This window comes from Heterocephalus glaber, unplaced genomic scaffold (genome assembly GCF_053883595.1).
Source record: "Heterocephalus glaber isolate CG9 unplaced genomic scaffold, H.glaber_assembly_v1.0 deba00001572, whole genome shotgun sequence".
Taxonomy (NCBI): domain Eukaryota; kingdom Metazoa; phylum Chordata; class Mammalia; order Rodentia; family Bathyergidae; genus Heterocephalus; species Heterocephalus glaber.
In genome coordinates, this window is record NW_028258357.1 from 14,727,071 (window position 1) to 14,748,145 (window position 21,075).

General features: G+C 37.8%; 1 protein-coding gene across 15 annotated transcripts in view; it reads left to right on the top strand.

The window, feature by feature from the left end:
* Cfap54 (cilia and flagella associated protein 54) overlaps positions 1 to 21,075 on the top strand; it is a 338,714-nt gene that overhangs the window by 94,194 nt on the left and 223,445 nt on the right. For 14 of the 15 annotated variants that reach the window (XM_087192632.1, XM_087192626.1, XM_087192630.1 and 11 more), the window contains 3 exons: positions 5,520 to 5,696; positions 19,919 to 20,011; positions 20,235 to 20,420. In XM_087192632.1, coding sequence (XP_087048758.1) covers positions 5,520 to 5,696; positions 19,919 to 20,011; positions 20,235 to 20,420 — 456 coding nt within the window. The remainder of the gene's footprint in view (positions 1 to 5,519; positions 5,697 to 19,918; positions 20,012 to 20,234; positions 20,421 to 21,075) is intronic. The other variant, XM_087192631.1, reaches the window with a different exon arrangement.

Below are 21,075 nucleotides of genomic sequence, written 5' to 3' on the forward strand. Positions count from 1 at the left end.
TGGTATCTAGCTCCTCCCTCACCCCCTACAATACTTATTGTTACAACCTAATCAAATCTGCAATTGAGGTGATTTTAACAATTCCAAATTCTGGTAACAGTACCTCAGCTCTACTCAAAAGAGCATTATGGTTTGGCAGATGATTTTCCTTTTTTTCTAAATTTTAATGATTTTATTAAAAACATTTTTTTTGAGATAGGGTCTTGCTATGTAGTTCTGGCTGGCTTGAACTCATGGCGATCCTCCTGCCAGTTTCTCGAGTGCTAGGACTACAGGTGTGTGCCACCACGCCAGGCTGATTTTCTTAATAATTGATACAACATATAACAGTATAGTCCCAATTTGAAGCCAGAATTAATGACAAAGCCCAGAGTTACTGGAAGTTCTAATAACTCCTGGCTTTAACATTTCCTGAATGTACATGTTGGTGTCCCCTAAATATCATTCTAACTGTACTAGCTGTAATTAGATTTAATTATTTTTCCTGTTTTGTAGCACTTCAGATCAATTCTATTTGCTTTTTTGGGGGAGTGGAGGAGAATATATATGAATTATTTTTTTTCTCAGAGATCCTCTCAGCTCTTTTTAATTGTTCCATGCTGAAATCTTCCTTCTAAAAGGGCAAACCTAAAGGGGATGGAAATAAAGAGAGAACTGAAGGAAAAAATGGAAATAGAGCTTTTGCAAATGAGAAGGGGACTGAGTTATAGGGAGCAGGGAGGGATGGGAAGGGAAGAGGACAAAAATAGAAGTGAGATGTGCTGTGTGCTTGTACCAACTCCCTGTGATAAATGTAATCTTTTCGTATACTATGCATGTACTAATTAAAAAAATAAATACATTTTTAAAAAGAGCAAGACTTTCTCTTTCTCTGATAAGGTCATGTTTAACTCCTAGGTTTCAAACTACCGACCAAGGATTTTAGCACTTTACATGTTAAGATTCAAGTGATTTAAAGAAAAAAAGTGATGGAAGTCATCATCTAGGTTGCCTTTCTATGTTTCTTTTAACTTAGCTTGGTATTAGGACAAGATACCATAGTGGTTAGGGCTGTAAAGGTCTGGGATAAGGCTCTGGTTCTGTTGCTGATTAGCTGTGAAGTATATTTATGCTCTTGTGAGTTTTAATTTCTTCATTTGTAAATGGGGGGGTTCTTGGGAAGAGTCGAAATGATGCATGTACAATGCTTAGTTTTGGGGACAGAATAAGTCACTACATGTTAGCCATTTTACTTGTTACTCTGTCTTTCACTTTAAGCACTCTGGGACTATTTTCTGTTGCTTTAGTTATATTTCTCTTGATAAGGCCTCATATTTTTCTCTGTTTTATCTTAGGCTTATCTTACACATTTTGTATTTTATTCTCAGTGATATTCCTTTCAGGATTCTTGGATATGACTTAATCTACTTCTCATCTTCTCCTACAGTGTACATCATCATATTGAGAACCCAGATAAACCCCAGGGAGGCCTACTAGATAAGTAGTAAATGTGCTACTTTATCATTCCAGTCTTGTGGTAGTTGTTTACATATGTCTTAATCATGCCCTCAAGATTACATTACATCTTTCCATTAGTGTTTTGCTGCACTGTGGGTGTCAAGCCTGTGTCAAATGTATTTAATATCAACCTGTCTTCATAAGCACTGGGCAACTTCTGAAAAGAGGCAGGTCTCATTTTCTCTAATGGAAACTACAGGCAGAGAAATTTACATACAGACAAAAATACTTTGGACTTCAATTGTTTTGCAGCACAAGCCACCACTGAACACTCAGAATTTATTTCCCATGGGAATTAGTGTAGAAGTCCCTTTCCACGACCTTCCTTGTCTGAGTCTTTCTGTGATAGGTAAAGGATCTTTTTTTTTTCTTTCGAGGTTAGTGAGCCTTGTTATTTTCCATTATGTGATATTCATGGAAACCCACTTCACCTCCGTCTCTGACTAGAAAATGGTCGTCCAGATTTTGCAGTTGCGATCCTTTGGTATTCTAGAGCACTGTCATTATACACAACATTCGTATCCTTATTGATGACACCCTCTCAACATTGAGTACAGGTGGTCTCATGAGAACTTTCCCTTCCTAATTTTAAATGTTATTTGCTCCTTTCTAGTTGAAGAATCCACTTTAAAATCCTCAATCATTCTCTCACAAATGAAATCTTATTTGCAGGTTGATGATTTACCTCACAAATTTAGCATTCTAATTTTTAACTAGCACTAGGGGTTGCCTTGAGTTTATTTTAGAATTTATCTGATTTATCAAAGCCAAGGACTTTTAGACTTTTCTTTCAATACCTTTCACCTGAATCTTTACTACTTCTGATGACCTATTTCAAGTTGGGCCAAGGGATCTGAATTATAGCGCTGAAGCTAAAATTAAGATCCAATCAGAACATTTAAAATGTACTAATAAAGTGCATTTCAGTAAAGGTCAGCCTCCCCTGCTGTAATTTAGTCTGTTTTTTATTCAAAATCCATTGACTGAACCCAAAGAGATAAAGGACTGTCCCTACCACGAAGATACTCATTGTTTAAGGGGTATGGACAGTCTTGTCACAAGGTAAAGAGGTAGATATGGGAGAGCGAGTAGAAAGGGAGATAAGGCTAGAAAATATGGCCATGATCAGAATGATGAAAAAGCCTGTGGAGAAGTTTGCCCTTTGTCTAGCAAGTAAGGGAGGAGCTGCTGAAGGGCAAGAAGCCCAGAGAGTGATGAGACTAGACACTGAAGGGAGGGCAGATTTACTCATCCCAATAGTGGTTCTCAGTCCTCCTCATACTGCAGAACTGCCCTAGGCATTTGTTAACAATACAGATGTTCAAGCCCCACCCCTGGAGATTTGTATTTTGGGTTGAGAATGAAACAGTATTTACATTACATTACATCATTACCTTACAACAGTTTTACATTCTAAAACAAACTCCATAGGTAATGCAATAGCCAGCCTGAAAAGGCCAGCCTGTGTGACACAGCCCATGGGAAAAAGGAGGAAGGTTTTGATCCCAGTTGGGCTCATGGACGCACAGAGAGAAGACCCTAGATTTAGGTTGGAAGATGCTCATGTTCACCTGGCTCACTTGAGTGCCAACTGTCAAGGCAGATTTGGGGATTAAATGTGGGGAGCCCAGGGCCATTGTCTGGCGAATGGAGGTGGGGTCAAAGGCAATCTGTGCTAATATCAGGGCCAATGCCCTGTGCTGCTGATTTATTTTACATGCTCCAAACATAATCTAGATGAAGGAAATGACTCCAGCATTTCAAAGTATTAGTGTTCTTCCTTTGATTTGACCTGTTCCCAGGTAATCCTAAATACCCCAGTCTGTGTTCAAATGTCACTATATTTGCATAGGTGTCAAAATGTCACGGCTTTTGTCTCCTTTGTGTTCGACTAGGCATTTCTTCCCTCAAGGTTTGCCCACAGTTATCTGGTAAAGGCTCTTAACTTTTGTGGCTCTGCCTCTGCTGCATCTGGCTTCTCACCTTTGGTTGGCCTTCCCGGAAGCGCTGCTCTGCAGGCACCTCTGTCTGGTGTCCTAGGTAGAGGGTGGAGAGGCAAATGAGCTTCCACCTGGCCGTGTGTTGCGTGTTCCTCTGGGCCTTGGCTGTTCAGTCTTTTCTGACACCACTCACTCAGCATCTACACCAGACCCATTTTTCCAATTTTTTTGATTAATTTTCTACTTTCCTTTCTCTGTTTGATTGAATGAGCGAAGGAGTAAGGATGAAGGACAGATGTCATCCTATGTCTTTGTTTAATAGACTGATCTGTTCACTTAATGGTTGAATGGTTACAGTGCATACCCGATATGTGTATGGAAATTAGCTTTTGGGTCTGAGTACCTAAGGTCTTTGGAATGTGGGTTGCAGAAACTTAGTTATTGTATAAGACATAAGAAAAGAAGAAACAATTGTCCCTGCAGATAGTTAGGATTCTTAACCAACAAATGAAGAAATGTTTTCCAAGGTCTCCCGGCACAGAATAAGTAGAATTAAAAAATTATCATTACAGATAACATTGTAATTATGACTGATGGTTTTAGATCTTGATGTCAGCAAATCCCAATAACAGATAAAAATGAGAAGTTAATTCTAATCTCAATTTAGGCCAAGTTTCATTACTTTAGGAAAAAATGTATGGTACTGTATAGTTTTATAATCTACACTTGTACAAGGAAATGGTTTACTCCTAGGCTTTAAATATTTCTTCGAGGCATACTCAGATTCCGTCTCTGATCACATTTTCCCTTTTGAGTGTGAGTCCCAGATTTCCAAATGGAAACTTTAAGCTCAACATGTTTCCTACAGGGGAAACAGCACAGGTTTTTGTATTGAGTGAAATGTTTGGAATTTAGTAGGCAGACATACTGCCTTCTCATTTCTAGGGTCTCTTTTGTGTTTGTTAAATTGGGCAGAAGAACTTCCAGAACAAAATGGAAAGGTGGCATTCTGTCTCCTAGGTTTTATTAATATATCTTTTAGTGCTTCATTATTAGCACTAAGAGTGCCATTTTGGAGCTATTTGAAATATGTTTGCTATTAACTAAAATTAATATTTCTAGTGATGAGAAAAAAAATAAATATAGTTTATTGAGTTTTTAAAAATCAGTTCAAATGTCTTAGAAAAGTAAAAACAAATACAAAGCTCATTTACTTGAGACTACAAAGACTAAAATAGTATTTATTTTAAATTATTTCAACTACTATTAATTGAGCAGTTCCTATGTGTTGAGTATTATTGAGAAATTTACATACCACTGCTGATATATTTAGCCTTGATTTTGAAATATTGTTAGATAGATTTTTATCTTCTGTTTTGTTTTATCTATATGTATAACCTTTTAAAAAAGTGATTACCTTTACCTTAGGCTTATGGAATATTAATTTTTTTCTCTAACTTATTTCATCTTGCTGATAGTAAGAAACTCTTAATAATATTCATTTCACAAACCACATATTATATATCAATAGTCTTATTACTGGTAGTCACACCTCAAGCTACATAAGGGTAGGTATGTGGTTTATCAATATAAATGTACATGACTTTGTTATGAGCTTTTAAAGCTTAGTTATGCATGGTAGTAGATATGCAGAGAGTTTGATTTAAAGATAAATGTCTCATCTTAATATATGGTAATTACCTTTAGGCATGTAAGTATGATGGCATTGGTGATCATGCTTAGCCTTATTTAGTAGCCACTTTCTAATCCTGTCAAATCATGCAAATATATGTATATAATATAATATATATATGTGTGTGCCTCTGAGACTCAATAATGTTTTATATGCATATATATATATATATATATATTTTTGTTGTTGTTTTGTTTGTTTGTTTTTTGGTATGGGGGATCAAACTCAGGACCTTGCACTTGCGAGGCAGGCGCTGGAGCCACTGAGCTAAATCCCCGGCCCTAGAAAAATAATGTTATGTTTTAAAGATAATGTTACTTAACATTCTGCAACTACAAAAGAAGTTCAAGCTCTTGAGATGTCTTTTTCTGTTTCACACTTCATTATAGGAAGCATATTCTTTAATTGAGAAGCTTGAAGCAGAACAAAATGCATTGTATTCATATCAGAAATATTTACAAAGTTCAAAAATAAAAAAAAGCAGAATCCCTCCTCCACCCATCCTGCTCTCCAGAACTCATTGCTCTGTGACCCTCAAACCTGCTCCATTTATTTCAGATGCTGAGGTACGGTGCCCATTATGATCTTTGCCTCTTCCCGACAGCGTAAATACTTTTATGATTGTAATGATTCATACTTTCATTGCTTTTAGGATCCGAATAGTCTTATTTATAAGCACTGAACAGCACATTAGTATTCTGATGTCTTGGTTTCTTCATGACATTTACCCCTTTGTGCCATTTGTGGAATATTCGCGTAACCATTCTCTACCCTAATACACAGTAAGGAGACACAGTAAGCAAGGCAGTTCCCCCAGCAGGTCTCTGTCACTGTGATAGCATTGAATGCTGACACCCTAAGGCTGAGCTCACTATAGAGGCCTCGGTGAAAGGGGACAGACAGCTGAAGAGGAAGAAGCCCCTCTCAGCGCTGTGGATGGGGATGAGGCAGCTGGGTGAGGAGATTTGGAGCTGGTGACTATGGAGGCTCTGCCCAAGTTCTTCCAAGTAAATGTGGATTCTTTTAACACACACAAGTGTCAATTCTAGCCCCTCGGATGAAGGACACCATAAATCTTTACGTATTTACTAGGCTGAGACTTTCTGCCATCCCTAATGCCTTGGAACTTGGCCTAAATGTGACTAAAATTTGAGAGTTAGTGTCCTCACAGGAATTTGGTTCTACCTAACTTATTCCTCTTTTGGATGACCAACAACATGCTCTTTGATGTGTACAAAAATAAAAATTTTATCTTTGGTTTGCTTTAGGGTGTTTTGTGTACAAAGACTTTTGAAGTCTACATTTGGCTTTTAACTTCTAACTCCACTCATTACTAGCAGAATCACTTCAGGAAGACAAAACACATTTTCTGAGTTTTTTATTTGTAAAGCATGTTAACTGTGAAAGTAAAATGAGTTAATGTGTAATATTCTTGGCATATCAACAGATGTCTCATCACTAACTGTGTTCAACATATGCAGTAAAGTTTATCAAAACAAATAGTGGAGTTATAGACCATGATTACACTATTTGGTGATTTTTTTTTCATTAATTCCATCCAATGAGCATTTATTGACTGTCTGTAATCTATTAAGCTCCATGTTAGGCAGTTAAGGTGTAAAGTTAAAAATGGACGAAATGTGGTTCCATTCTTTAAGGAACTCCAGACCAGGGGGACAGGGACATGTGTCAGAAGAGATGCCACCACCTTTACTGTATTTCTTTCTTTTTTTTTTTTCCTCCCGTGAACTTTATTGGTACATTTTAGGTATACAATACAGTTACATTCATCATTGGGATCTTGTACCGTTACATGAGTATCTTGGTTCTTATTTTTTTCCCCTTCCCTTGCCCTCCCTTCACCCCCTCCACCCTTCCCTATTTGCAAAGACTTTGTTTCCATTTTTTTTCTCTTCTCATATTTTTTCCATTCCCTTTTTTCCGCTCCCAATTCCCCTGCTCTTTTAGACCTTTTCTTCCTGTTACACAATATCAGTTATACATTTTTAAAATTACAATATTAAGATCTAGGAGACATTACCACAGATTTTACAGAATTTAAAAGGATAAAGAAAGCATATTACAAAAATCTTTTTTGAAATAAATTTGACAACTTCTAAGAAATAACTTGGAAGACAAATTAATGAAACTAACTCTGGAGGAAATATAAAATTTGAATAGCACCTATTAAAGAAAGTATATTCCTAGCTTGAAAACTTACCTATATGACAACAGCAGGCTCATATACATTTTAACTGATAAATTATATCAAACAATTAAAGCAGAAAAAAGAAGGAACACTTCTCCCCTCATTTTAGGAACTCAACATTGTGCTAATCCTAAAACTGGATAAAGATAATAGAAGAAAAAAGTATGAACATAGATAGGAATTTGTTTAACAAAACAAACTATTAGAAGTCAGATCTGGCAGGATGTAGAAAGTGGTTTTGTTGTAGTGATGGCAGTGTTGGTTCATCATTGGAAGATCCACCCCCAAAAGTCATCATTTTAACAGAGGAAAGGAAAAAGCCATATGATCCTGTCACTAGTCGGAGAAAAAGTATTGGACTAAATTCTACAGCTGTTCATGGTAAAAGGTATCAGGAGACTAGAAGTAGAACAGAAACTTCTTGACAGATTAAAGACATGTACTCCATACTTCCAGCAAGAACGTCTTATATAAATGGAGAAGATACAATGCTTTCTCCTGAAGGTGGGGAACAAGGGCAGATATGCTTACTCTTTATCTGTCCATTAAACTTTGAAACCTAGTCCCCACCAAAAGAGTCTGGCAATAAAATGACACAACTAAGATAGGATTGGCAAGGTAGAAGTAAAAATCTTTATATGTAGATGAAATGATCATCTACAGAGAAAATACTAAGAAATCTCTAGGAGCCCCTAGAACTTGTATTTGAATTTAGCAGGATTAGAAAACACAAGGTATATATAAAAATTCAGGTCTGTGTATACTTGCTATAATTGAAGAATTGGATATTGAAATTTAAAAGTTATGTAGGAGTACAAAGGACCTAGAAAAGTTAAAAACAAAAACAAAAACAAAAACGGTGTTGGAAGACGTTTAGTACCTAATTTTAAGACTTCTTCTAAAGCTACAGTAATCAAGGCAGTGTTGGTGTAAGGAAAGACATATAGATCATTTGAATAAAACAGAGAATCTAGAAATAGAACCACACATATCTGGTCCACTGAGTTTTGAAAGATTATTTAACATTAGCATTTTATAGAATATAAACTCGATTCAAGAGCTGAGGAAGAGATAGTGTCATCTTCAGCAAATGCCACTAGAACACCTGGTATCCGTATATAAAAAATTAACCTCAACCCTTTTTTTCCATACATGAAAATAACTTGAAGGGATCTATGAACCTAAATAAGAAAGCCTAAAAGTATAAAACTTTAAGAAGAAATTATAAGGGAAAATATTTATGAATTCAGGGTAGGCAAGAACTACCTAGGATACAAAAAACATGATGTATAAAAGAAAAAAATTGATAAATGAGATTCCATCAAAATTTAGAACTTTAAATGACATCGTTAAAATGAAAAGTAGTCCTTAAACATACCATATTTACAATGCATATAACCTATGAGCAGAATATATAAAGAATTCTTAGAGCTCATTAATAGACAACCCAATTAAAATGTAGACATAAGAAGATGATAGATAGCCAGTATAGCACAAGGAATCGGTGTGCAACTCTAGAATCAGAAAAATACTAATCAGTACAATAATAAGATTGAATTATACACTCATTAGGGAGATGAAGTTAAAAGTTTTAAAAGCCTTGTCATGACTTTTTTTTCTTTTTGGATTCTTTTATTGGTACATTGTAGGTATACAACACAATTACATTTCTCATTGGGAATTGTACCTTTATATAATGTATCTTGGTTCTTATTTATTCCTCATTCCTAGCCCTCCCTTCACCCCCTCCACCCTTCCCTATTTACAAAAACTTTATTTCCATGTTTTCCATTTCTCAGCATTTTTTCCTTTCCCTTCTTTCCTTTCCCCAGCCCCTCCCACTACCCCTACCCCTTTGGACCTTTTCTTCCTATATTACATTATCAATTATTCATTCTAATCATTGGTACCTTTTAGGTATACAATATAATGACATTCATCATTGGAAATTTTCACCTTTACATAGTCTCTCTTGGTTCTTATTTTTCACCCTTGCCCAGCCCTCCCTTCAACCCCTCCAGTCCTCCCTATTTACAAAGATTTTGTTCCTATTTTTCCATTTTCTCATATTAATCCCATTCCCTTCTATCCTTTCCTCTAGCCCCCCCCACTTCCTTCCGCTTTGCCCCTTTTCTTCCTATTTCACATTACCTATTATACATTTAGTCCTTATTTACACTTTCAGTTTCTCACACCAGAGAAACTATTCGGTATTTACACGTGTGTCCTATTTATTTCACTTAAGAGTATTGCCTCAGTGTGCATCCACTTAGCTATAAATGTCTCTAATTTCTCATTTTTTATGGCTGAGTAGTACTCCATTTTATTAAAAAACCACATTTTCTTTATCCAGTCTCCAGTTGATGGGCATTTGGGCTGTTTCCAAGTTTTAGCTATTACAAACTGGGATGCTATGAACATGGGTGCACATATATCACTGTGGTATGATTCTTTTAATTCTTTGGGGAAGATCCCCAGCAGTGGAATAGCGGGGTCAAATGGAACTTCCAGTCCTAGTTCTTTGAGATATATCCATACTGATCTCCACAGTGGTTGCACCAGTATGCACTCCCACCAGCAGTGGAGCAGGGTTCCTCTTTCTCCACAGGCCCGCCAGCATTTGTTATTGGTTGATTTCATGATAGCAGCCATTCTTTCTGGAGTGAAGTGGAATCTCAGCGTTGTTTTCATTTGGATCTCTCGAATGACCAGTGATGTTGAACATTTTTTCATGTATTTATTTGCTGTTTCTACTTCTTTGTGTGAGAAATATCTGTTCATTTCCGATGTCGATTTTTGGATTGGGTCTTTAAATTTGGGAGGTCTGATCTTTTTAAGTTCTTTATAGATTCGAGATAGTAGACCTTTGTCTGAGGAAAAGCAGGTGAAGATTTTTTCCCACATTGTGTATTGTCTCTTCACACTGCTGGTGGTTTCTCTTTCTGTGCAGAAGCTTTTTAATAAGAAGAGATCCCATTTGTTGATTGTTTGTGCTAGTTCACGGGCAACTGAGGTTTTGTTCATAAAATGTTTTCCTACACCGATGTCTTCAAGGCTTCTACCTAACCTCTGTTCCAACTGGTTCAGAGTTTCTATTTTAATATTTAGATCTTTAATCCATTTTGATTTTAGTTTAGTGCATGGTGAGAGATATAGGTCTAGTTTTAGTCTTTGGCAAGTTGAAGCCCAATTTTTCCAGCACCATTTATTAAAGAGGCTATCTTTCCTCCAGTGAGGGTGTTTGGCTCCTTTGTCGAAGATGAGATGGCTGAGTGTGTCTGGCGTTGTTTCTGCATCTTCTAATCTGTTCCACTGGTCCTCAGGTCTGTTTCTTTGCCAGTACCATGCTGTTTTTATCACAGTAGCTTTGTAGTAGAGTTGCAGATTGGGGATTGTGATACCCCCTGCCATGTCTCAGTTACCTAGAATTGCTTTTGCTATTCTGGGTCTCTTCTTGCTCCAAATGAATTTTTGGATTGTTTTCTCGAGGTCCATGAAGTATGCTGCTGGGATCTCAATTGGAATTGCATTAAATCTATGTAGCAGTTTTGGAAGTATGGCCATTTTCACTATATTAATCCTTCCTACCCAGGAGCAGGGGATGTCTGTCCATTTTCTGATATCATCTTCAATCTCTCTTTTCGGAGTGCCATAGTTTTCAGAGAAGAGGTCTTTGATTTCTTTTGTTAGGATGATTCCTAGGCATTTCAGTTTTTTGGATGCTATTGTGAAAGGAATTATTTGCCCTATTTCTCTCTCAGTGAGTCTGTCATTGGTGTAGAGGAAAGCTGTTGATTTTTGTGTGTTGACTTTGTAACCAGCTACTTGACTGAATTTGGTTATTAAGTTTAGAAGACTTTTGGTGGAGTTCTTGGGGTCTTCTATATAGAGTATCGTGTCATCTGCAAATAATGACAATTTGACTTCTTCATTTCCTATCTTTATTCCTTTTATTTCTTTCTCTTGTCTAACTGCCGTGGCTAATGTTTCCAGAACTATATTGAACAAGAGTGGTGATAGTGGACATCCTTGTCTTGTTCCTGATTTGAGTGTGAAGGATTTCAGTTTTTGACTATTTAGTATGATATTGGCTGTTGGTTTTTCATAGATGGCTTCTATCAGTTTAAGGTAGAGATCATCTATTCCAATTTTTTGTAGGGTTTTTATCATAAATGCATGTTGGATTTTGTCAAATGCTTTTTCTGCATCTATGGAGATAATCATATGGTTTTTTTCCTTGGCTCTATTGATATAGTGTATTACATTAATCGATTTGCGTATATTGAACCATCCCTGCATCCCTGGGATGAATCCCACTTGATCAGGGTGTATGATCTTGATGATCTTCTGCATTCTGTTTGCCATTATCTTAGTAAGGATTTTTGAATCTATGTTCATTAGTGAGATTGGCCTATAGTTCTCCTTTTCAGTTGGGTCTTTCTCTGCTTTGGGGATCAAGATGATGCTTGCTTCCAGGAATTAATTTGGGAGTATTGCTTCCCTTTCAGTTTCATTGAAGAGTTTAAACAGTAGTGGCAGCAGTTCCTCTCTAAATGTCTTGTAGAATTCAGCAGTGAAGCCATCAGGGCCCCAGCTTTTCTTAGTTGATAAGTTTTTAATTACATTTTCAATTTCCTTGGTTGTTATTGGGTTGTTCAGAATTTTTAGGTCTTCTTCGTTCAACTTGGGAGTTCATATGTATCTAGGAATCTGTCCATTTCTTCTGTGTTGTCCATCTTATTGGCGTATAGGTTCTGGAAGTAGGTATTGATGATCCTCTGGATTTCTGCTGGGTCTGTTGTAATTTCACCCTTTTCATTCCTAATTGCATGGATTTGGGCCTTTTCTTTCCTTTTTCTGACAAGGTTGGCTAAGGGTTTGTCAATTCTGTTGATTCTTTTGAAGAACCAAGTCTTGGCTTCATTGATTTTTTTTTGTATCATTCTCTTAGTCTCCATTGCATTGACTTCTCTGATCTTTATCATTTCCTCCCTTGTATGAGCTTTGGGGTTGTTCTGTTCTTCTTTTTCTGGAAGCTTGAGGTTCAGCATCAGGTTGTTTAATTGGACTCGTTCTGTTTTCCTAATATGCATATTCACTGCTATGAATTTCCCTCTTAAGACTGCTTTCATTGTGTCCCATAGATTCCGATATGTTGTATTGTCATTGTCATTTAATCGAAGGAACTGTCTGATTTCTTCTTTAATTTCCTCTGTGGCCCATTGGTTATTCAAAAGTGTGTTGTTCAATTTCCACGTGTTTATGAAATTTTTGCAGTTTCTTTTGCTATGGATCTCCAATTTCATCCCACTATGGTCTGATAATATACAGGGGATAACTACATTTCCTTTGCACTTACTTAAACATGTTCTATGTGTGAGTATGTGGTCTATTTTGGAGAATGACCCATGTGCAGCTGAGACGAATGTGTATTCTGATTTTGTGGGGTGGAAGACTCAGTAAACATCTGTTAAGTTCATTTGTTCAGGAGTTCGATTGAGTTCTAGTATTTCATTACTTATTTTTAGTCTAGTTGGTCTATCTATTTGTGACAGTCGGGTGTTGAGGTCCCCTTCTACAATTGTATTAGTGCATATATGACTTTTCATGTCCATTAGTATTTGTTTTATATAGTTGGTTGCACTAGTGTTTGGTGCATAGATATTTATGATTGTCATCTCTTCCTCTTGGATTCTTCCCTTTACAAGGATGTAGCATCTTTCTTCATCTCTCTTAATCAGTGTTGGTTTGAAATTTACTTGATCTGCCAAGAGGATAGCTACTCCTTCTTTTTTTCGGGTTCCTGTCGCATGCAGTATTGTTTTCCACCCTTTAACTTTCAGTCTATGAGTTTCCTTTTGAATTAAGTGTGTTTCTTGTACGCAGCATATTGTTGGATTTTGCTTCTTGACCCATTCTGCCAGTCTATTTCTTTTGATTGGTGAATTGAGACCATTAACGTTGATGGTTATAACTGAAACGTATTGACTTGTCATTGCCATGACTTTTTCTTTTTGTTGGGCTCTCCCCCTTTACATTTAATTTTTTGTCATGCCAGATGGGTTCATTCTGCTTTGCTTCCTGCATTGTGATACTCAATGTCTGTTCCTAGGATATTGTGTAAAATTCTTTGGAGTGCTGGTTTGGTATTCATGAAGTTCCTAAGGTGCTCTTTGTCATGAAAGTATCTTATTTCTCCATCCATTTTGAAAGATAGTTTTGCAGGGTACATCAATCTGGGTTGGAGGCTGTTTTCTTTTAGGGCTTGGAATATGTCACTCCAAGCTCTTCTTGCCTTGATGGTTTGTGTTGAGAAGTCTGCTGTGATTGTGATGGGCTTTCCTTTGTATGTGATTTGTTTCTTTCCTCTGACTGCTTGGAGAACTTTGTTCTTCTGTTGTGTTTCTGGAATCTTAACAGTTATATGCCTATGTGTAGATTTTTTTTTGATGAAGGCTATTTGGAGTCCTCTATGCCTCACTTATCTGTATGTCAAGCTCTTTTCCCCTGCTTGGGAAGTTTTCTGCCATTATTTCTGTGAAGAGATTTTTTATGTCATCTGCACTCTCTCCTGTTTCTTCATTGAACCCAATCAGTCTTATGTTATTCTTTTTTGCATCATGTAGCAGCTGCTGGATTGATTTCTCATGTTGCCTTATAATTTTGAAGCAATTTTTCTTTTCCTGGTCACTAATTGCAATCTTATCTTCTATATCTGAAATTCTGTCCTCACATTGGCCCATTCTGCTGTGTAGACTTTCATTGGAGTTTTTCATGTCCTGGAAATCTATTTGCATCTGTTTTATGGATTCCATTTGTTTTTTATGTTGTGATTCCATCATGTTCCTCAGCTCCTCTCTAGATTTATTAATCATATCTTGCACTAGGAGCACAATTTCTCCTGTTATCTGAGAAATTATTTCTGATTTCATTTTTTCCAGATCCCCTTTTGCTGCCAGTTCAGTGCGTCCAGGTGGTTGAGTATCAGAGTGTTCCATCTCATTTCCCTTTGGGGTTGCTGTAGGTAATCTGGAAGTCTGGTTTTGAGACTTAGTTATGTGTTTTCTCATTTTGACTGGGGCGGGGGGCCGTTAGTGCCTGCAGGGATTACCTCCTCTGAGTGAGGTGGGACAGGGGCTGGGAGCAGCGGTAGGGATGGTGACCCAAAAGCCCTTTCCTGTGGGCTGGGAGCAGCAGGAGGGATGGTGGCCGGGAAACCCCTTCCTCTGGACCAGGAGCAGTGGGATGGTGGCTCAGAAACCCCTCCCTCTGGGCCAGGAGCAGTGGGAGGGATGGTGGCCTGCAAGCCCCTTCCTCTGGGCCTAGAGCAGCGGGACAGAAGGTGGCCCAAAAGGCCTTTCCTCTGGGCTGGGAGCAGTGGGAGGAATGGTGACCAGGAAGCCCCTACCTCTGGGCCAGGAACAGTGGGACTCAGTACCTTGGTCTGGTGGTCTGGTGTCCTCTGCGTCTTTGTAGTGTGGAATCAGGTGGCTGCCTGTCTGCAGCGGGGTGATTTGGTGTCTTCCACATGATTCAGGACCTCGGTAGCGCATGCACAGACCTGCCTGTCTGCAGCGGGCTGATTCGTCGTGTTCCGCAAGACTGGGGACCTCGGTAGGGCGATGACTTTTTCTTTTTGTTGGATTCTCCCCCTTTGCGTTTAATTTGTCATGCCCAATGGATTCATTCTGCTGGGTTTCCTGGGGTTGTGATCCTCATTGTCTTTTCCTAGGGTATTGTCTAAAATTTTTTGGAATGCCGGTTTGGTATTCATGAAGTTCCTGAGGTACTCTTTATCATGAAAGTATCTTATTTCTCCATCAATTTTGAAAGATAGTTTTGCAGGGTACATCAATCTGGGTTGGAGGCTGTTTTCCTTTAGGGCTTGAAATATGTCACTCCAAGCTCTTCTTGCCTTGAGGGTTTGCATTGAGAAGTCTGCTGTGATTCTGATGGGCTTTCCTTTGTATGTGATTTGTTTCTTTTCTCTCACTGCTTGTAGAATTTTGTTCTTCTGTTGGATTTCTGGAATCCTAACTATTATATGCCTATGTGTAGATTTTTTTTGATTAAGGCTAGCTGGAGTCCTATATGCCTCACTTATCTGTATGTCAAGTTCTTTTCCCCTCCTTGGGAAGTTTTCTGCCATCACTTCTGTGAACAGTATTTTTATGTCATCTGCACTCTCTCCTCTTTCTTCTTCGACTCCAGTCAGTCTTGTGTTATTCTTCTTTCCATCATCTAGCACTTGCTGGATTGATTTCTCATGTTCCCTTACAATTTTAAAGCAATTTTTCTTTTCCTGGTCACTAATTGCAATCTTTTCTTCTATATGTGAAATTCTATCCTCACATTGATTCATTCTGCTTCGCAGACTTTCAATGGAGTTTTTAATCTCTTGGAAATCTGTTTGTATCTGTTTTATGGATTCCATTTGTTTCCTATGTTGGGATTCCTTCATGTTCCTCAGATCCTCTATATTTTTTTAATTTGTGTCCTCTCTAGATTTATTAATCATGTCTTGCACCATGAGCAAAATCTTTGCTATTATCTGAGTAATTATTTCTGGTTTCATTTTTCCCAGATCCTCTTTTGTTGCCAGTTCAGAGTGTCCAGGTGGTTGAGTATCAGATTGTTCCATCTCGTTTCCCTATGAGGTTGCTGTAGGTGATCTGGAACTCTGTTTTTGAGGCTTATTTATGTGTCTTCTCATTTCCCCGGGGTGGGGGAGGTGCTTCTGGCACCCACACAGCTCACCTTCTCTGCCCTAGGAGCTTGGGATGGCAGTGGGGGAGCTTCCTTCTGGGTGCTGGGACCGGCTGAGCTTCTCTGCCCTAGGAGCTTGGGATGGCAGCAGGGGAGCTTCCTTCCAGGTGCTGAGACAGGCTGAGCTTCTCTGCCCTAGGAGCCTGGGATGGTAGCAGGGAGCTTCCCTCCAGGTGCTGGGACCAGCTCACCTTCTTTGCCCTAGGAGCCTGGGATGGAGGTGGGGAGCTTCCTTCTGGGTTCTGGGACCAGCTGAGCCTCTCTGCCCTAGGAGCCTGGGATGGAGGCAGGGAGCTTCCTTCCGGGTGCTGGGACTGGCTGAGCTTCTCCCCTTTACTGTATTTCTAAATTGTGGAAATAGATTAGATGTGACATTCACCTTATACCCAACCTGTGCTATAATAAATGTATTACTTCTGCTGATAGCAGTTCTAAAGTTCAACTTTGAATGTTTTAGAATCTGTTTAAGGGTAGGGCTTCACTGATTTCCGAAAAAATAGTACAGAATGAAAACTAGATGATTTACCACATTTTTGTTTGTTTTCAAATATTTTGGTTTACTTAGCCAAATGTTACTTTTTATGTATTTCAACCCAGTGACTTGTGTATTTTGTTTTATAATGCTTGGAAATCAGAAGGTATGCCTTGCATGTTTGATCTGCAGTCCTGTAATACTTGTCAGTTGGTGCATGGTAAGAAGTTGGTATAAATGACAGTTGTTCCAGGAGGGAGCTCTTAGTAGTTCCTACTCATGAGCACTAGGTGGTGCTATGGGCTCGAATACATTTTCTGCTTTGTGGCTTCAGCCATCTTGTCTCATCAAAACCTCTTGTTAAGGCATTTGTTTCATTCAAATCTGTTTTCATAGCTGAAAATATATTAATATTATTTACATTATTTATAAAATCTTACTTCCAAAGTTAGTGATTTGTTCATGATATCTCTATTCTTATGTAGATTCTAATTACACATGCTTCTTAAGAGTCATTCAAACAAACTGAGATGTTTCCATCAGTAGAGCAAAGTAAAAAAGTAAAATATGCTTATAAAAATGCGTTTAGAGATAATTTCATCCTCCAAATTCTGGTTTATGTGGTATAACTTAGAGTAGTAACTATCTAAGTCATATAACACAGTCTTTCATTCTGGCCTCCCACCCCCTAGACTTGCTTGGGAAATCAAGGGAAGTTGACTCCAGTTTTTTCCCTAAGACTCCTGTGGTTTTCCCCCTGGCCTCCAGCTTCCAGGTTTCTTCAATGTTCTCTCTGTCCTTAGAGATCTCCTGCCTTTGTTTGACTAATGTTCTTTCATTAGTTATGCATGTCACAGTCACCTGAGAAATTTTCTGTGGAAACACGAAAGCCCAGATATTTGAATCAGAAATTTTAATTTGTGGAAGCAATTTAAGAAAACAGGTGATTCTGTACAAACTGTGTTTTTAAAAAGTGGTTCTGATGCACAGGCAGGGTTGAGAACCCTCTCTTGTAGATTTGACCCTATTAGAATTTTCTGTTGGCCTGGAGAAAGGAGGAAAAGCCCCAAGCTGTATGAGGCACTTGCTTCTTAGAAACAATTACATTTTCCCTTCTTTCCCGCTTTCCTCGGAGTTTGGGAGTTGCCTGGGAGGAGGGTTTGCCCCAGCGATGATGACCTCCGTCACCCCAACAGTATGGCTTGTTCATAATACCACTCCCTGTGGTGTCAACTGGATCCCTTTTCCCCACAGTGAGAATGTGGTTCATTCTTATAGTATATCTCCATTATTTTGACATCTTGGCGAAGACCCATCATCTAACTATTTAGTTAAGTTTAAGTTTGGTTGTTTCTGTGGGCTTCATACCTTATGTTTGGAATATGTTGATATTTAAAATTATCAAAGTAATGTTGTGGTTCAGGCAGGTATAAGCTGGAGAAAAAAATGATTTGTCATCTTACCATTCTATCATGCAAGCTCTCCTGCTGTTCTTATGTAGGAGCCTTTCCTTCCAGGTATATGTATATTTACATCTCATTTTAAACACTATACTATCTTGCTTCTTTTTCTGCTTGGTCCTTGTCATCTATTATTATGATAAAATATGAAAATCATTTCAGTGATGATCTTTCTTCCATCAAGTCATTCTTTTTTTAAAAAATCAATTTTATTGGTACATTTTAGGTATACAGTATAATGACATTCATCATTGGAAATTTGCACCTTTACCTAATCCATCTTGGGTCTTATTTTTTCCCCCTTCCCCTGCCCTCCCTTCAACCCCTCCATCCCTCCCTATCTACAAACTTTGTTTCCATTTTTTCTTTTTCTCATATTAATTCCATTCCCTTCTTTCTTTTCCCCTACCCCTCCCACTTCCCTTTCCCCTTTGCCCTTTTATTCCTATTTCACATTATCTATTATACCTTTTAGCCCTCGTTTACACTTTCAGTTTCTCACAATAGAGAAATTATTTGATATTTACACATGTGTGTCCTATTTATTTCACTTAAGAGTATCGCCTCAATATGCATCCATTTTAGCTGTAATTGTCTCTAGTTTCTCATTCTTTGTGGCTGAGTAGTACTCCATTTTATTTTTAAAAAAACCCCACATTTTCTTTATCCAGTCTCAAGCTGATGGGCAATTGGGTTGCTTCAAATCACAAATTGTGCTGCTATGAACATGTGTGCACATATATTGCTATGGTATGATTCTTTTAATTCTTTGGGGAAGATACCCAGCAGGGGAATAACTGGGTTAAATGGGATTTCCAGTCCTAGTTCTTTGAGTTATCTCCATACTGATTTCCACAGTGGTTGCACCAGCCTATACTCCCACCAGCAGTGGAACAGTGTTCCCCACTAGCATTTGTTATTGGTTGATTTCATGATAGCAGCCATTCTTTCTGGGGTGAGGTGGAATCTCAGTGTTGTTTTCATTTGCATCTCCTGAATGACCAGTGATGTGGAACATTTTTTCATATGTTTATTTGCTATTTCTACTTCTTTGTCTGAGAAATGTCTGTTCATTTCAGATGCCCATTTTTGGGTTGGGTCTTTAAATTTGGGAGGTCTGATTTTTTAAAGTTCTTTTTATATTCTAGATAGTAGACCTTTGTCTGAGGGACAGCAGGTAAAGATTTTTTTCCCACATTATGGGTTGTCTCTTCACACTGTTGGTGGTTTCTCTTGCTGTGCAGAAGTTTTTTAATAAGAAGAGACCCCACTTGTTGATTGTTTGTGCTAGTTTGTGGGCAACATCAAGTCATTGTTGAGTCCATCAGGATTAAGTCATCTTTGGAGTCAGCTTCTGCCACAGTTTGCTTTGGGGCAGTTATTTAGCATCTCAGTATCTCTGTTTTCCATGATAACAGTAATTACATCTCCTAGGGATCCTGTGAGCATTAGAAAGTCTCTGTCAGTTTCCTAAGATGCTTAGCACGTAAGAACCATCCAACTAATGCTAGTTAGAATAATTAATAGTGAATAGTATTTTATTTTATTTTATTTATTTTATTTTTTAAATTTTTTGGTATCGGGAATCAAGCTCAGGTCCTTGTGCTTTCGAGGCAGGCAGCGGGACCCGTGAGCTAAATTCCCGGCCCAGTGAATAGTATTTTAGTGTTGACTGTCCTAGGTAATCTCACTATGTGCTGTATTTGTCTTTGCTTTTGTAAGACTGAACTTAAATTTCTTTATAAACTTAGATTTCATATTTTAAAACTTGAATGTTACCTTTTTATTTATAAAAGCATTCCTTTTGCTACATTGAGACAAAAGAACTCAAATGTTTTTTATGCGGACTACAGGTGATGTCCTCTTCTTTTTCCCTGGCAGGTGTCCTGGTACTGCATTTTGGGCTGTAAAGCAGAAGGAAGTTATGGAAAAGTGAGACTGAACAATAATCATCTCCCAAATTCAGGAGAAGCGGTACATCCTATTAAATGTCAAAAAACCTTACTAAAGCCCCATTTATAACAAGTAGTTTTTTTCCTTATGAAGTCATTATTCCACTGAATCCACTCTAATTTCAACTTGAGTCATAACGAAAATACAACATGAAAGTATTTTTACACATAATGTTTACCTCATTCTATTTTTGAAAGTCACTTTAATTTTCCATGTATAACCTGAACTGTGTTTTTGTTAATAGATACCAGCTGATGGTAAAAGCATTTTTGAAGTGAAAGGTTTAGAAGCTAATGAAAGATACATATTTGCAGTTGCTGCTTATTCTTCTGATGGGAAACTTGTGAGCAATGCAGTGGGGGAGACGACTAAGCCAATTCTGGTTTATCCATCTCTTTCTGCTCTCACTGCTCGGATGTATCTGACACAGGTAGAGCAGAATTCTGCTATTTTTTTTCTACTTTTTTTTGTTAAGAATTTGCCAACTAATTTCTGATGGAAGAAAATCACAGCAGATATCCCATAGCTTGTGTGACTCATTTTCTTGATTGCAGTTTAGTCTCTTAAAGTAGGAATCATTTTTCTTCTGTTAGTGAGTTTGCTTTTTTATAATAACATTCCCCCAGATTACAAATACAACACATAATATTTGTAGAAAATTTGGAAATTACTGAAATACATATAGGAGAAAAAAATTTTAAAAATATCTGTTATGTTACAGAGTAACAGTTCTTACTAACCTCAGGGCAGTTTTGCCAAGTATGGAAACTTAGCAGGGTGCTACTAGTATCCAGTGAGTAGAGGCCAGCAGAGATGCTGGTAAACTACATTTTATATGGATGTACAATACACATATGCATGTATGAATTCACATATAATGTGTAATTTTAATCATGATGTGCATGCTGTTTTATAACTTGACATTTTAATTTGATATGTAATTGACATCTGTTCATTGTATTGGGAATTCTTCCAAAATAACTCTACGGCATTGAATTTTATAGGTGTATCATAGTTCACTTAGTAATTCTTCACTGCTGGTCATTTAGATACTTTGTAGTCTTTTGCTCTTATGAAGAAGCCTT